The 17,038-nt window shown below is 49.4% G+C and overlaps 1 protein-coding gene and 1 long non-coding RNA gene across 2 annotated transcripts in view; one reads left to right on the top strand and one right to left on the bottom strand.

Annotated features, from left to right (window-relative positions):
• Positions 1–16,591, bottom strand: part of NETO1 (neuropilin (NRP) and tolloid (TLL)-like 1) — an 83,256-nt gene extending 66,665 nt beyond the window's left edge. The window contains exons 1-5 of the mRNA XM_012725801.1: positions 16,509–16,591; positions 16,406–16,440; positions 15,412–15,465; positions 15,042–15,182; positions 9,054–9,302 (exon numbers count right to left, since the gene is read on the bottom strand). Of these exons, the coding sequence (XP_012581255.1) occupies positions 9,054–9,302; positions 15,042–15,182; positions 15,412–15,465; positions 16,406–16,440; positions 16,509–16,591 (562 nt within the window). The remainder of the gene's footprint in view (positions 1–9,053; positions 9,303–15,041; positions 15,183–15,411; positions 15,466–16,405; positions 16,441–16,508) is intronic.
• A 258-nt stretch (positions 16,592–16,849) lies between these two features.
• The window catches only part of LOC105853717, a 17,612-nt gene continuing 17,423 nt past the window's right edge, over positions 16,850–17,038 (top strand). The window contains exon 1 of the long non-coding RNA XR_001145502.1: positions 16,850–16,958. This is a non-coding gene — a long non-coding RNA (uncharacterized LOC105853717). The remainder of the gene's footprint in view (positions 16,959–17,038) is intronic.

Raw genomic sequence — 17,038 nt, forward strand, 5'->3', positions numbered from 1 at the left:
ATCCTTGAATCCTCGCCTGCACTTGTACTGGGTATCTCAAGCCCAGCCAGGGTAAGTTCCCTATCTGTGGACTACCTGAACAGCACACTAAATCCCATCCACATCCTTAGTTCTCCTATCTTCTCAAGTCCCAGACTGCCAGATACCGTTATCTCCATGTGCCATTATTTTTCTGTGGTCCACAAAATATCAAGTGTACCCCACATGCAAAATGCATTCACTCCATCTCAAGGTCGCCCAAAGGCACCGCTCACCCAAACCTGATTAGATGCAATAGATGTTGAGATGTAGGACTCTTGAGGTTACTTGGATATGGATAGATTGGGGGAGAAAAGCAAAAGGAAAAAATAAATCTACCAATTCCAGCCTTTTTTTAAATCCAGTTGGAAAATTCCACTTGGTATCAGAGCCTGGGAACAACCTTCTGTGATTTTTAGCTATTTCCAGGGTTAAAGACTCCAAGCTCTGGGTGCGGCCTTGTGTGTTTGGAATCACACTTCTCTTGGTTTTGAAAAACAGAAAATATCTGCAGTTGCGAATGTCAATCACCTTGTCTCTTGCCTGTAGATCTTTATGCTGTTTGACCACTTTCTTCCATTTCAGCTTCCCTCGGTGTGCCCCTTAGTTTAAGATGGCAAAGCTGCTGCTGTTAGAACATTCTTAACCTCTGAATTAGCCAAGAGTCTCTTCCACAGGTTAGGAATTTGCTAGATAATTCCAGCTCTAATTTTTTACTCCCTGAAGGAATTTATGAATTTATGATTCACACATTAATCATTTCAAAGAGGTTTTTCTTTCTTTCTTTCTTTCTTTTTTTTTTTAAGACTTTGATCTTTTTATCTTCCTAGGGGATTAGTCAAAAGTTGGCCAACTATCACTTGAATTTTTTCTCTAGGGCATGTTTTTCCAATTCCATCCCAAGATGTCCTCAATTTTAATTAATTGTGTCTCTCTTAACTTCAGAACATTTTGCAATCGAGCAAATCATTAAGCCTTGATTCTTTTTGGTTTAAAAGCAATCCTGACTGTGTCTTTCCTCTTATGTGTCGTTCAAGTACCAAAAAGCTAAACTTTCAACACTTGGACTTGGAAATCTCTTCAGTTAAATATCAAGTTGACTCTTTCAAAGGGCTGTTGTGTATAACTGCGGGACACAATGCCATTAAGCTTTCTGACTCAATGTAATAAGTTTCCCTTTGCAGCCAAGTAGACAATTCTCATTTCCTTCTGAGCCTTTAAATCAGCATTAAACATTCGCTTTTCTACCAATGGTCTGTTTATAAGATACTCTTTCTAAGTAAGGCATAGACACATTTCCCACCATGCTGGCCACTCTGAGTTTTCCTGGCAGTTGCTAACATTCACATGTCTTCTAACAGCCTAGTTAGGGCACTATATTAATAGCTTTTACTACTATGTATCTCAACATTCTTTCAGCGTTTGTCCACTGTCTAATTCCAAAACTACTTCCACTCTTTTAAGTAAATTTTTTACCAGTATCCCACCAACATCTACATTTGTTTCACTCTGCTGCTGTCACAACTTACTAGAAACTTAGTGGCTTTAACAGAACGTGTATTATCTGAACAGTTCTGGATATCAGAAGTCTAAAATGAACCTCCCTGGTTTAAGTCAATCAGCGTGCTGGCAAGACTGTTCCCTTCTGGTGGTTCCGGGAAATCCACTCCCTCCTTTCCAGTGCCTGGAGGCTTCACACTTCCCTTGGCTGTGGCCCCTTCCTTCATCTGCGGGCTAGAATTGGAGTCTTCCTTGCATCACATCGCATAACACTGACTGTTCTGCCTCCCTCTATCACACAAAAGAAGGACTTTTGTGCTTACATCAGGTGCTCCCAGATATTTGAAAGGAACCTCCCTGTATTGAGGTCAACTGATTGCATCCTCAGCCCAATCTACTGGCTAATCCCCTACTGCCATCTGACTTACTATAGCCACAGACTCCAGCGGGTGGGCCTGGGCTTTTTTTTTTGGATTGGGAAAGGAATTACTGTCATGTGATTTCTCCCTTCTCATAGACTATGAACTCATAGCACAGAAGATACAGTCTTGTACACATTGAATGTCCACAGCATTTACATAATAGATCAATAAATATTTGTTCAATAAATGTCAGTGACAAGTATACCTAGAGGACATTAAGTAGTGGAAATTATTGTTGTTCTGTGTACTCATTTTAAGAATAGTAACGCGAGTTATACTTAAATGATAACCATTCCAAAATAGGGAACTATTTTGCATGAAGAGAATAATAGTGTGTTGTTTTCACAGTAATTCCTTGATTTATTTTGAACATATATAGAATAATAATGAATCTCCAGTTATCTGCAAATTGCTATGAAAGGAAAAGTTTGAAAGCTGAAAAGACTAGGTAATATTTCTCAGGCATAATGTAGAGGGTGTTTATCATTTGAAAAGCATCTTCCCTAAATATGAACTACTTTAAATACTAGAGTTTATCAAGAAGTCCTGTAACTAAAGACACCTGGAAACATAAGGATGCACATGGAGATAGGGATATGAATTGTTTCAACTTGTTTTGTCTAAGTGTTCTTCTTGTTCAGATGATGCAATTTCTCTTTAGGACAAATGACGTGAACGCACTGACTGATGTCAGGGCTGCAGCGTGGCCGGGAAAAGCATGAACGATGACGAGTGGGCATGGTCTCTGCTGGTCCACGAGGCACCTTTGAGCCAAGGAGTGAACATCCCCACTTCCTGCCAGCGCTGTGCCCCCGGGCTTCGGAGTAAGGCTGGGTCCTAGCCCCGGCCCATCAGCTGATGCCCGGAACAGCACAACTGCATGCCACAGGCCTGAGAGGGAAGGCGCTGGTGTCTGGGAGCAACGGCAAGAAAAAGCCAGAGACAGGTCTTAGGAGGGAGGACAAAGTGTGGGGAAGCCAAGGAGAAGAAGTTTAAGATCCCTTGAGCGGTCAGTGTGAACCCCAGGCTTTAAGTCATGAAAACACTGTGCCACAACTGACCGCGTCAGTTCTCGCCGGTACTAAAGAACAGGAAATGAATCAGCTACTGCAGCTCCAGATGAGTTGAAACAGAATTTTATGAGAGGTTGAGGAAGGAAAGAGAAAGCACTGTCTGTTTGGTCAGAGAGGACTGAGGGACATTTTGGACAACAGGGGGAAGCTGGACTGCTAATTCCTATTCCAGTAAATGGTGAAATGAGGGTCCTAACATATTCCCCCTTAATTATATTTCTGAATACAACTGTACTACAAGTACTTGCAGTAAGTGATGTGATGAAAGTCATAATCTCTGCTCTCTGTAGACAGCTTATCAGTGGAGTGATTATGTAACTCAGAGGCAAGGGGACCTTCCACACAAGGTCACAAGCCCAGGAGCCCGTGACCTCAGACCTGCCGGGTAGCGGTAGAGTCAACAGGGTGAACGAGAGACAGAAACTCTTTCAGAGCTAAAGGAAGCACATCTCTGGGAACAGATCTGGTCCGGGCCCAGAGGGCCACATTCCAAGCCCCGCAGTCCAGCCCCGCACCAGTCAGTCAGGTATCAACCCATCTAGACACTGCTCCCCGCTGGAGACCACAGCTGAGGGGGGCAGCCATCCTGTCCAGGGAACTTCTTAAAAACCTGCCTTCTCCTTTGCTGTTGCTTTCAATATTCTCTGCACAGATGGGAGCTAATCCTGGAAATTCTCTCTCCCACTCTCAACTTTTCTCCTGAACACCCACCTCGACCAAACACCATATTCTCTCTCTCTCTTCTCTCTCTCTCTCTCTCTGCTTAGGGTGCACTGAGGGGCATTTCAGACAACATCTCTGTCTCTGTCTCTCTCTGTGTTTCCTTCTCCTCCCTCTAGTCTATAGATACGATCAAGCGAGCCGGAGGCGGGCTGGGCAGAGTCAGGCTATGACTGTCCCTAGCACACACTGAAGGTTTTCTCTCTGCTACCATTCAAGTCTTACTTCATTTCTTGAAAATTATGCCTCAAAAAGAAATGTGATATTTTGTTCTTACATTTTCTATCTGACAGCCTTTGCTGGGGCTGAGACAAGAATATTTTGAGTCTACAGGATAAATATAATAGAAAGACAACAAGTATTATTGGAGCTAGATGTATTCATAATAATAGAGCTAGTCTATTATTTCTATATGAAAAAACAAAGTACCCAATAAAGTCCTTTTAATCTTAGCCTCGAAAACCTTTTATTCGTTCACCTTTTAGTGCCAAATTAAATTTTAGTTGTTAAAATTAATGATCTTGATAATAAGAATATGACATTTTTTCATCAATCTCGCCAGACTATTTCAGACACTGACTTTCTAGACAAGAAAATTTGGGACGATGCACGTGGTTAATACACGGGCAGTCACCTTTCAGATAAAAAAGAGAAAAAGTACTGCAGTGAATAATTGAAATAGCATTTTTCACGACAATATTTTACCTGAATGTTGTATTTGATTGAATATGCACAGAACTCTTTATAAAACAATTTAAATCACTGCTCTGCATGTATCTTTTGCATTGCCTTTGAAGTTAATTGGCTTAGAATTTGAGAGGAGGCCAGAAAGGGAGCGGGGAGGGACCACACCTGCGCTCCTCAGGGGAAAGAGGCCATGTGAGCACAAAGCACCAGAATGAAGTCAACGTGCCCACCGCTCCACACACACGTGCCTAGCTCTGCCTCACCTGTCATACCTGGAGGCACACGGCGTTAGGTTTCTACAGCAGAGTGTGTAGAACTTCACCGCAGCAAAAAAAAAAAAAAGTATCATCCAAACCGGAAGTTTCCACAAACACCCCGCTGTCTGTGAGTGCCACTGGTTCACCCCAGCTCTGGCCCCGTCCTGGCTTTCTCGTCCCAGGCCGGCGTCAAGTCTAGACATGACCCTTCACCTTCCGAGCCTCGGTATTTTTATCTGAGGAGAGAACGGTTATTGACACCTCACGGGATTGTTTGAGAATTGCTGGCCAACCAACACATACCTGTGAATGCTCACTCGGCTGCTGGTGAGCACGCTTGGTTCTAAGGAGACCCTCTCCCTTTGAAGGTAAAGCCAAGGTTAACCACGGACATTTGTGCTGAAAAATTACCAGCCACGCTATTTCACCTTTTTGATTATTTTAACCCTAAATGATTCACTTGAGTAACACCAACAGTCAATGCCCTTCTCAGGGTGAAAGCACGACTGGACAGCTGCCCCACCCCACCCCCAGCTCTCTGACCACACGCCCTGGTGGGGTAATCACTGCCTGGAGTTCGGGAAGTAGCATTCCAGTATTAAAGTACTTTTAGCAGAAAAATGTTCCTCGCCATGTGTTTTCTTGCAGTTTGTTTGGTTCAGTTTTCTTAACGAAACTATTGTCCAATTAGGATGAGAAAAAAATCCCATGACCACAATCGGTGTTCTTGCAACTGTTCTGTGAGGGACCAAGTTTCCCATCAAGTCACTCCAAACTTTCCAATCACTCTCAACTCAACGCTCCCCTCCGAAGTGGGAGTGACGACCGCTGAGGGGACTCAGAACCAGCACTGTGCACATCAAGGGGCCTTCCGGGAGCCCCCTCCTGCCCTGCCCTTGTCCTGTGAGTCTACAGAGCCCAGGGTATGACCTCGCCTGTTTCTCTCCAGCCGCTGCCCCATCCTGCTGCCCTCCTTCCTCATGCTTGACCATAATCCTAGCTGACCCTTTGCTGCCTGTGGACCTGGGAAGAGCGCAGTCCCCGGAAGGAGCCACAGCCCATGACAGGAGAAGCAAGGAATCGTCAGAATGTGCCAAAGGACACAGGACAGCACCCAGAGGGGAGTCTGCTCCGCCCCGCCCTGCTTCCCCACCAGGCAGCCACGAACCACTCCCTGGGCGATGCCTGCCACCGCCCTTCAGCAGCCCAAGGGCCGGTCCAGTCCAGGATCAGGCTTTTGGTAAAAGCTGAGTGGAGAAGAGCCCTCCCTGGTGCCGCAGTGGATTAAAGCACAGCACGATGAAGCTGTCCGCAGCCGCTGCAGCATGAGGAGTTTGATCCCCAGCCAGGGTGTGACCCACATGGTGCCGCAAACCTCTCCAGACTCCACTGCCACCTCAGCAATGGATTTCAGTCCTTCTGCCTATTCTGCTCCCCAATCTGCCTCTGGCGAGTTCTCTCACACCACCTCTGGTCTGTCCCCCAGTTCTGGTATGCATAAAAAATAAATAGATCATTCTTTAAAAATAGTTGAGTAAGAAGAAAGTCAAAGAGCCTCAGATATGAAGAAACAGAAACAAATGTGGAGATAAGACTTGACACAATTAGTGCCCCAGTTAGACAAGATGGAAATGGGAGGCCAGTGGGGAGCTGACCACAGCAGTCAGAGACCCAGAGCTTCTTGGAAGAAAAACGACCCCTGTTAGGGGCGAGAAGCCAGTTCCTTGGCTGGATGCTACTGGATTAAGCTTCAATGAGCATAAACTTCTGGACACAGTCTTGGCCACAGGTCCATCTGCTTACAGGAATAGCTAAGTGGTGTGACTGCAAGAATCCTTACTGAAGATGCACCTGTTCATACTGCACAGACAGGTGGACGTGCAGGTGTGTGACTGCACCCCGTGGGTGGGTCTGCCGTCTCAGCATGGGGGCTGCCCAGGATCCCAGATCGGGGCGGGTCCATAAAAACCCACCCAGCTTTCCATCCTTTCAGCCTCATGTCTGCCATCAAGAAGGCCAGTCCCCACGAAGCCCAAGACACCTCACATTGCACAAGGGAAATGACATCATGGAAGGATAAATTAAATTAACAGTTAGCTTTGCACAGCCACCAAAACAATTCAGAGGTTGTAACTGCAAAAATCTGGGATTCCTGTCATTCTCCTAAGAACCAAGGTTTGCTACCAATAGCCAAGAGGAAAGTTCATAAATATGCGTTGATTGACAAGCAGTTCTCAGACAATCCCACGAGGTGTCAATAATGTCCTCTTCTCCAACAAAAACACTGAGGCAGAGGACGTGCAGGGCCATGTCTAGACTTGACAGCCAGCCTGGGACGAGAAAGTCAGGATGGGCCAGAGCTGGGTGACCCAGCGGCACTCGCAACTATGCTGCGGACATTCTGGGAGGTGGCAGGGGCCAGGCTCCCCTCCGGGATGCCACCCGGGACATTTCAGCCACACTGTGTCATGTCACTCATTAAAGTGACCTGAACACAGATGCCTTCCTCTTGGCGATTGTTTGAATCACCACTTAGACCACAGTACCAAGAAAGAATCAAGCCAAGATGAAACTGAAGCCTGACCAACTCTCCCTCCCTCCAGGCTGTACAAATGATCATTCTGTATCCCTGGCCCCTTCCTGTTTCAAGAGCTAATTGGCTTCCCCAAACCTGCCTCTTCATGAAATGGATTGCAGGCCAGGCCAGGGGCGAGAGCCTGCCGAGGGCATCGGGCGTCTGCGGCCTGGGAAGCCTCGCCAGCCTCTTCTCCAGCCCCACCTGCGCTCAGAGGCCAAGGGCAGGGTCTGCTGGTTGACTTGCGTGCAAACAGCCTCCTTCTATTCTTACGCTTAACTCTATGGGGGTGTTCTTCATGCTCCCGTCCAATTCAGTAGTTCCAGGTACTCAAGGCCTCTCCTCCCTCTGACAAAGAAGGTGGGGCAACAAAAGCAAGAACTGAAAAGCAACAAGCAGCGAGCAGGCTTGAGACCTCAGACAGCACAGCCGGTGCTGCATCACAGAGCCAGCCGGCCGCGTGGAGAGCCTCGCAACGCACATGCAGGGGTGAGCCGGGAAGGCCAGGAAACCCACAAAGCCAGGATGGCCATACAGTTTGTAAATGGCCAGCCCACACCAGGAGGCGCTGCGCTGGGTTCTACTTGTAGTCAAAATTATCACCAAGGGGGAGGGGGGACACCCTGCATTCCAGCAGTAACAGTGTCACGGATAAAGCCGCCAAAATGTTTGCACCTTCTAGAACACAAGCTCGTCTGAGGGCCGGACGTAAAACGCCATGGTCTCAGTGAACAAACCAGAGTTGGCAAAGCCTCCTTACAACCTCAACCGCTCAGAGACACCGTCAACCTACTCCCAGAGGTCCGGGTCAACACCTACAGCTGGTTACCCTGGCTGACGTGACATCGACCAGGTGTGATGGCGAAGCCGTCATGTCTCACACGACTTCACAGTGTTGTGCTAGGAAGGAAGCTCGCGGCCCCAGGCAGAAGCACTGAAGAGGCATCTACGATTCCAAGTTCATCTGTTGCCTGTGATCACTTAAGTAAACAGCATCAGCAAGTTGAAAACATGTGGATTACATGGAAACAATGTGGATTACATCACTTGGATGGTTTTTCTACTTAGAGATTGCCAATTGCTTCCCTGTGACATTCTTGCAGTTCAAAAAATGTGATGACCAGCTTTCATGTAATCAAGTGCTAAGTCATCATGAAGCGAGCCTGTCAATAGCACAGGCCCTATTTAATGCGAGCAGGTCAAAAAAAAAAAAAAAATAGACATGGAAAGTGTCATTATGTAATTACAGATTTTGTCTGCCAGACCTTGCAAGTGAATGGTCAAATGCAAAGGGTGTCCATTTTCTTTCTCTCCAAACGCTTAGGAATTTGCATTTTTAGAAAGAGATAGACTACCTTCATCTAGGACTCATTTGCTTAAAAGTCGTAATTTTCAGAACAAGTGAAATTTTTACAAGTTCTCCAAAGATCTTTTTGATGGATACATTTCACAATACTACAATTGCCTTTTCAAGCTTATTGGGATTCAGCGTGTGATTAGTTTTTTATTACAGACAGCCTCTCAAATTACACATTTCAGCAGAACGGAAGCCCACTTAATTAAGTGTGTGCTGGTGACTACACAGACCCCAGACCATCACACTTTACCTCTGAAACGCGGTCGTTTAAGGAAAACGTACTTTCCAGTCAAAGTTTGCAAAGTGAAAAGACAGCACACTGAAGCTTTGGCTTTAAACTAAACTGGAAAATTCTTTGGAAAACCGTGAAGCTGTCTCCGAAAATTTCTTGTAATAAGAAGAAAGAACAAGATACAGAGAACAATTTAAACAAGCCCAACTTACCAGGTGTGAAGTTATATCGGGCTGAAAATCCCATAGATTCCAGCTCTCCATCCGCGAAAAATTTAATCCATAGAAATCTTCCACTGGATTTTATTACAGGTGGATTCTGTTGTCCACAGAAACGTCCAATTATTGGAGAAAATCCAAAAGGTCCGTCTCGAACCTCAATATGATCGAACTTGCACTCCCAAGACGGCTCGATGGAGTACTTTTCATCAAAGTAAAGTTCAATGCACTGTCTTGGGGCAGCTGGGGGGGGGAAAGAGTCCTTGCTTAAATCTTTGACTTTTCTGATTCTACTTCCAGTTTTCTGTCTACTTTCTGTCAGCCATGTTACGCAGAAGTGCTAAGCAAGTGTGTCAGCCTTAGCATTTTTTAGAAGATGTATTTGTTTATGCACACAAGAACTGGGGCACAGGTCAGAGGTGCAGGGGTGAGAGGAGTCACCAGAGACAGAGCAGGACACTATTTCTCTAAGAGTGCCTCTGTGCCTCTAGGAGGATCCTTACAATCACTGTCAGTGCATTAACTATTGTTCTGGCCTAAAATGACGCCAGCCCCATGTGGCTCACGCAGCTAGCACACGGGGCATGGTGTGGAAGCTGCTGACTCGGGCTTCAAAGTGGACAGACGTCTTCCTGAACTCACCCCAGATTTTCTGGGCTGCGCAGTGGTGATGCCGGACAGCTTGGGAACTGGGTAGCAGAATCAGCCCACCAATGAATAGTCTCGAACAGATCAAAGGGCCTCACCCAATATTCCAAGATAGCAAGAGCAGTTTTTCTGTGGCAGACGTCACCTCCCTTTTGAGTTGATCCTGACACATCAGCCCCCGCCAACGACAAGGTAATGACATAAGACCCTTGACATAAGACCCCGGGCATTTGCGGGCCACCGGGCCAGGCTCTTCACACCTTGCACAGTCCCAACTCAAGCCATCTCAACCATGCCAGGCTTTGTCTGACAGCATGCTCTCTCCAGCGTTCAGGGGCCTTCCCACTTGCCTGAGTACCCATACGCTGCCAATCTGTGAACCCCTGTTTATGCGGGAAAACGTCACTTACAAGAGGCTCCTTTCTGAGTCTGCTTGCTAGAGACAAAGCCTATCTCCATTCACCTTCCTTTTCAGCAGTTGGCATAGTTCTTGTCATTGAGGATTTCTCAAAAATATCTTTGTTGGGAGGACTGCAAATGAGTTTATTTTCACCCACGTTGCCATAGCTGTCTACAGAATCAGGAAGGCGACTCCAGGCCAGCAGCTCTGCCCACTAACTGCAAGCCGGTGCATCTGCTCGTGCTCCCCATTCTCCATGTGCCCGTCACGGCTCGGAATCCTGCCATCAAGGACCGACACCCGAGTTGCCCTGAAGTACGGGCACACATCTGGCCCAGCTCCTAAATCGCTGTCGCCCTGATCCTGCACCTTTCTAGCGCTTCCCAGTTACCGCGCCGGCCCAAGACCATCAGCGGACCCACCTGCAGGACCTCCGGAGGCCAGGGAGTCATTCTGAGCTGCTGAGCACACCCCACACTCATCCTCAGATACAGAATGAACTGCATCCTTTACAGCTTTAAAGCGCAAGGCATGTGTGCATGAAGACTGCAAATTTATACAGACTTGAGAGACACCGTGACCTGGAGATCAGGGACTCCCAGAAGGAGCTATAATCCTGCTGGCTCCCAGCAAGAAACTGAAGATCAGCTGGCTAAAGATCAGCAAGTGTCAAAAGACAATTTTAAGGATCATTGTTAATCTCTAAAAACATTTCTGATACCTTGGACACTAGAAAGAAACCTATCACTGGGATAAAAAATCAGGAATGGTTTTACCATGTTTGGTGCATATTACAAAATCAGCAAATGCTGAAGATCACTGAAGAAGAGTTTTAGCTTTTGATCCAAGCACCTTGAGGAGAACTGTAACTTCATGAGCAATGGCACTCAGTGTGGAGTGAAATCCCCTTTTAACAAAATGTGTCGCGCAGTTCTTGCTGTAGGCTTTAGAAGGGGGTGGTTATGGTGCCCGTGAACCATTTGAAGCGACCTAGAAATCACTCCCTAACTTACGTGCCCAGCCTCTTCAGATGTCGGCATCCATTAGGGAGCTTCAGCCAAGTGCCCTTGGGGGCACCTAGAGGCCCAAGTGGTCTTGCACCCAAACAATGCAGAGAAGCCAGAAAACAGGCTGCAGGGTAAAAGAGCCCCCCCCCATCAGCTACCACCTGTGTGCCTCAGCCACCTCATACTCCTCTTTCCTTCTATATTTTTGATTCACCTTTATATGTAGAACAGTCTGTTCTTTTCATATTTAAATAGGGCAGTTTGCTTCATTAAAAGACTAAGAAAATGGGCCCTCCCTGGTGGCACAGTGTGTTGAAGCGCAGCACTAAGAAGCTAAAGCACTTCAGCATGAGTTCGATCCCCGCCTGCCCTGGACGTGACCCTGACCCGCCCGCTGCTCCCCTCAGCTGTGGACTTCTTCCGTCAGTCGGCCTGTTCTGCTCCCTGCTCTGTCTCTGGAGAAGCCTCTCACCGCCCCTGCACCTCTGGCCTGTACCCCAGTTCTGTATGCACAAATAAATAAAAATCTTAAAAAAAAAAAAATAGGAAGAAAAAAAGAAAGTGCCTCCACCAGGGTCTGCCTCTCATCCTGCCCTCAGGCCAACAAACACACCCCCAACTGAGCCCCCAAGCCCATCAAAGACAGCTTCGCCTGCACCCTGAAACCTCCCATCAGCTTCTGGAGTGTTGCCGCCTACAAGCATGCCTTCAGCTTGCACCTCACTGTTCCCACAAGTATCTGGAGTCCTCCCTGCCCGGGGTCCCCTGAACCTGGCCTGCTGTGCTGTACCGACTGGACTGTCCAGCCCTCCCCCTCCTACTGCCCCGTTACTGTCTTCTTCCTATGGGCAGCCACGTCCTGTTTTCTAGCGCCCTCCTCCTCCTCTCCTCTTACTCTAGAACAGCTCTGGGGTTCGCCAGCACCCCAGGATTGCTGCTCTGATGTGAGCCAGAGGCCGCTGCACTCAAGGCTGCCGAGCCAGGCTCCCTGGGCCTGAGCGCCTGCAGCACCTGAAGCCCTGCAAACAGCCCTCAAGTACTCCGCAGGTTCTGTCCGTGCCAAGAGCCTGAGGACCCTGCAAGTTTCCGGCCTGCAATCTACAGCCCGGCCCCAGCAGCTTCTCCACCGGGCCCACGACCCAGCACCAGACTCCTTACAAGGCAGCTCCGGAAACACCGGCTTGCAGCCTCCACATCTACCTCCAACACTCTTCCTCCATCCTGTTCCTTGTCCAGCATGGACGGTCCATTGAACAAGTTGCCAGGCCAGAGCCTTACGTGGCCCTGGGGCTGCCTTGACGCATTCTGGCCTCAGGTCCCACCTGGTTCAGCTTCCCAAACCCTCTCCTCCTCCTCCGACTCTGCACCTGGCACGTCTGTAGTCCAGCACGGCTTTCTGGTTCACCTGGCCGGGCTCACCTGGTCTGGGGCGACGGCACCGGTCCACAGCCTGCCCTTCAGTCACCTGCTCAGCCTCTCACGGGGCTTCTCTGGAATCATTTTGGGAGCACCCTATTATCTAAGGTGATGTGGGAACTCTCAGAGGTGGGGAGCAGGGAGCGTGGGCTCGAGGCTTCTGGGGTCTGTATCTGGGGCTCACTCTCTGTCTCCTCACGGGGGGGGGGGGGGGGGCCGAGCCCTGTGATAGCCCCACCCACACCCACGGGGGGTGGGGGGCTCCTCAGACTGACTCCTTGGGACCTGCTCTTTCTCCTCTCGGTCCCAAACTCCGCTAATCTGGGAGCCCCTCACGGGGCCTTGTCCCCAGGCCCTTCTGTCAGTCCCTGAGACAAGGACTGTCCATGTGGCCCAATCCCCTCGAGACCGTCTCTGGCATGGGGGTGAGCAGTTGTTGCGTGAGGTGTGTTCGATGAGCGGGACCACGGCCTGTGTGAACTGTGTGCTGTGTGACTCGAAAGGAGCCTGGAAGTAGAATGAATAGTGGTGAGAGAGTCTATTTACTTCCCAACTTTGTATTTTGCCCTCGACATAACTACAAATAGCTGTGAACATGTGCCTGACGTTAAACCTAATGTCGGCAGTGTTTTTAATGCCGATAAAAAACATGGAAGCACAATTAACATGCAAAAATTTGTTTCTGAATTAATCTTCCTAATTGAGCTGACTAGTCGATTTAATCACTTTAATAATTTGGAGTTTTCAACTACTGTTGCTTCAAAACATGAATTATGTTAGGTGAAGTTCAGCGACACACTTGTCCCCTCTGTTCCTAAGTGTCCTCATCTGAATCCCAGGAGCCAAAATGGTCTATTTCCGGTGACTAAGTGTCTTTATGTGCTTTAAACGTTTCTTATATATGATCTGCAACAAATATAAGATTGACGTGTGATATTAACTTGATAGAATCGTCACTAATTTTAACCCGGAATGTCCATACTTCCTTTTCTATCAATCACGAGAGGAAGAAAAACTGTGGGAGCTCAGCTGCCTCAGCTTCACAGCGTGCCAGGAGGGGCCCCAGGAAGTGGGGGGGTCCAGGTGCCCCGCCCCACCCAAGGGAGGGTGGAGCTGGGCAGGGAGGAGAAGTTGGAGGAGCCTGGGCCGGGGGAGCAGGGTGGGGAGCCAGGAGCCTGGGGTCAGGACCGGGGGCACAGATGTGGGAGACCCAGGGTGGGGTGACATGGCAGCGCTGATCTTGGCCGTGAGGTTGCTCCTCCCCCCAGACTGGTCTGGCTGTTTCTGCCCGAGGCTGTTTCTCCTGGCGGCCAAGCTGCACCACAGGCGCCTTAGACTGGGCAGATTTCAGGTCTCAGGGGCCCTGCTTTGGGCCAGCCCTGTGCGGCTGAGCGTTTCCCCCCAGAGGTGAGTAACTTGGGGTGCTCGGTTTGGAAACTCTGTTCTTCCCCATCTGCTCCCCTTTTCTTTTAACACTAGTCGTATTAAAGCTCCTTCTCGTGAAGGTCGTGTGCACCAGAGTATGTTTTGTCTTGATATAGCCAATGACAAAACCTATTTAGAGCGGGCAGGTTTGGGGGTTTTGGGGTACTCTTCTCAATGCCCTATAGCAATAGCTGTCTTACCGGAGCACCCTCTTGTTCTTACTTCTTGCACTGTGTTCTGTCTTGGTACAAAGTAAAACTTCAAGCACAGCAAGAAGGGGAAAGTGAATTACAAAGTTACAACGAGAAAATGAGTCATCTCAACATAGAAGTTCTTGAAATGAGTGAAATGTTAGCTCTTCGGAACCCCTGACAATAAGCTTGGCCCTGAGTTATAAGCAAAGTCGAGCAGGCCTCATGGTCATGAAGGCTCCACTGCCCGCCTGGCTGGGAGGGGCCGCCACAGCGTTGGGGAAACTATGTCCCAACACTTGGAAACCTTCTGTCAGAGAGGAAAGTGTGCAGGGGTCATGGCCGTGGGAGCTGTGCAAGGGAGGGAACTCTCCACCCAGACCATTTACTCTGGGGGGGGGGGGGGCGGGCCGGGGGGTGCATGACGAGAAGCATCAGCACCAGGAATCCTGGCTTCGGGCTCAGGTACGATGCTGTCACCTCCATGCAGAGACCAAGACCAGGGCACCCAGACCGCTGCTCAGAAGACCCGGGGTTAGACGCATTTCTGGGGTGCCTGTGCCTCACGTCGCTGAAATAACGCCAGTTTGCTTGATAATGATGAATTTTCAGTGAGTCCGAGGAAACACTAGTGTAGAACCCACCGCCCGTGAGGCCACACCGTGCCACCCTGTGCCCTGCGTTACTTTAGAGACATAGTCAGCTGCGCCAACTGTGAGACAAACTGCACTGTGGGGTCTTGCTCACTTCCCAGAACTGACCTGCACAGACAGCCCGTGACGGTGACCTCAGAGCCAGACTTTACAGCTGCAGGCAGGCAGCACACGGAGGGCTCTGAGCTCCAGGCCCTGTCTCTGAAGTGACTGATGTGCCCGGAGATGGGGCCCTAACTCACCTTCTATGATGTAGATGCACTCCCGGTCAGGGGGGTACTTGCTGGGGTAGTTGGGGGAGGTAAAGATCCCCCCCTCTGCATGCTTCGTCCAAGTTCCACACTGCACTGACTTCTGTGTCTCTGAGGTGCTTTGCTTTTCTGCTAAAAAAAAAAATTCAATAGAACTATCATCCCCTTTTGTCTGAAACTAAAAGAGAGAACATTCTTATAACACCCATTAGTAAATTAATTTCTAAATGGTGTCTAAGTCGAAACCAATCCATTAGGTGCACGGTTAAGATGTGCAGCTCTTCTGGAAATACTCAGAAAATGGGGAAAACGGAAAGTGCAGGTAGACAGACGCCCCCCGGCCCGTTTAAGAAACACACACCTGTTCCTTTCTTGGTTGCCCCAGACAAGTGGAGGATGATTAAACTTGCTACAACTGAAAGAGAAAAAAAAATTAGAGACAAGTAAGCTCTTCATACACCGAAATGCCCAACTTGTATTACACCCTCAGTTAAAGTAAAATTTCAAAGCAGGCCGATTTTTAAAGTTGACGTTTTTTGCTAAGTGCTGAGTTGAGTCAGAACATGCAAAAACGGATCCAAAATGCACAAATCAGCAAACCTAGGAATCCCTTCAGGAAGCAGTGCGAGTTAGGAGTGGGTGAGACCCCAACTCCCAGAAGCAAAATGCCAGCTAAGAGGCAGTATTTTATCTGCTGGAGTCACATGGGGGTGGGGGGATCCTCAGGCTCCACACAGCTCCAAGCCTTTCCAGAGGGCTCTGCCAGCCTCTCCAACGGAAGAAAGAGGCAGCAGGTTAGGGTGACAGGCAGAGTAAACAAGGAGCCTCAGGCTGCCCCCAACACCTCCCCAAGGCTGCTGCAATTCAGAATAAAAACACTTGGGCAAATCCGTGGGGGTGGGGGGGGGAGTCATGAGGAAAACAGATTGATGTGACTTAGAGGCATTAAGCTGCATCCTTACAAAACGTACTGAGCCACCAAGCAACCCCAGCCCTCAGCATTTTTAAAGCCACAATACTGTTCTCTTCCAACCATAACTTTGAGCTAATATCTATGACCCCCAGAAGTAGGTGATTGTTTTAAGAGAGGTGATTTCCGCAAGCATTTTATTCAGACATTTTCTGGATCAAAAACAGCCTGCTGTGCAATTTAGCAGTCATGTCTGCAAAGACCACGGTCACCCGAGCTTGTTTGCCTGCCAGATTTTTTAACACTCAACATTTTTCCCAAGCCTAAAACTAGAAAAGTATTTTGAAGTAATCTAGTTTCCGGCGTTTCTGGTTTTACCCTTGCTGCATTATTTGTGTCTGTCACCCCAAGGAGGGATCAGACACCTCATCTTAAGCCTACTTACAATTAATTGGGGCAGGGGGCGTGTAATTCACCAGGCTCTCCCAGCCCAGAGCCCCCGAAAGCAGGACCTAAGTTTCTCCTCCCCAGCCGCGGGCGGCCCTCACGCCAGCAAGTGAGAAGTCCCGTCCCGGGCGATCCTCCGCCCCGGCGCGGGTGCTCGGCTCTGAGGTGAAAACGTTGCTGTCATCGCCGGTGTTTACACGCCGGAGACAAGCGCCTTCAAGTTGCGGCGCCCGCACGCACGGCAGACGCAGGTCGGGCGCCCGCAGGGTGGGCGCCGGCGTGGCTGGACTCTGGCTCCCGTTTTGAGGGAGCCGCCGAGCAGGGCCCTGACGCTCGCGGGGGCGCAGCCGGCCCCTGGCTGCGTGTCGCCGGGTCAACACCCCCAGCCTCGCTCTCCGCCGCGCGATTCCCGGCGCACATTTCCCGGTGTCGCCTCCCGCTCGCCGACTTCGGAGGCTGTTTGCCTCGGGTCCTCCCTCCGGCGCGGGGCCCGTCCTCCGGCAGCACCCGGCGCCGCCGGCAGGAGACGGGTCCCCGCGCGCTGCGTCCAGGTGAAGCGTAAACTCCCCACCCGAGCGGGAGCGGGAGCGGGAGCGGGAGCGGGAGCGGGGCTCGGGCTCGGGGCCCGGCG

The sequence above is a fragment of the Condylura cristata genome, unplaced genomic scaffold (assembly GCF_000260355.1).
Source record: "Condylura cristata isolate star-nosed mole 26May11 unplaced genomic scaffold, ConCri1.0 scaffold00016, whole genome shotgun sequence".
Taxonomy (NCBI): domain Eukaryota; kingdom Metazoa; phylum Chordata; class Mammalia; order Eulipotyphla; family Talpidae; genus Condylura; species Condylura cristata.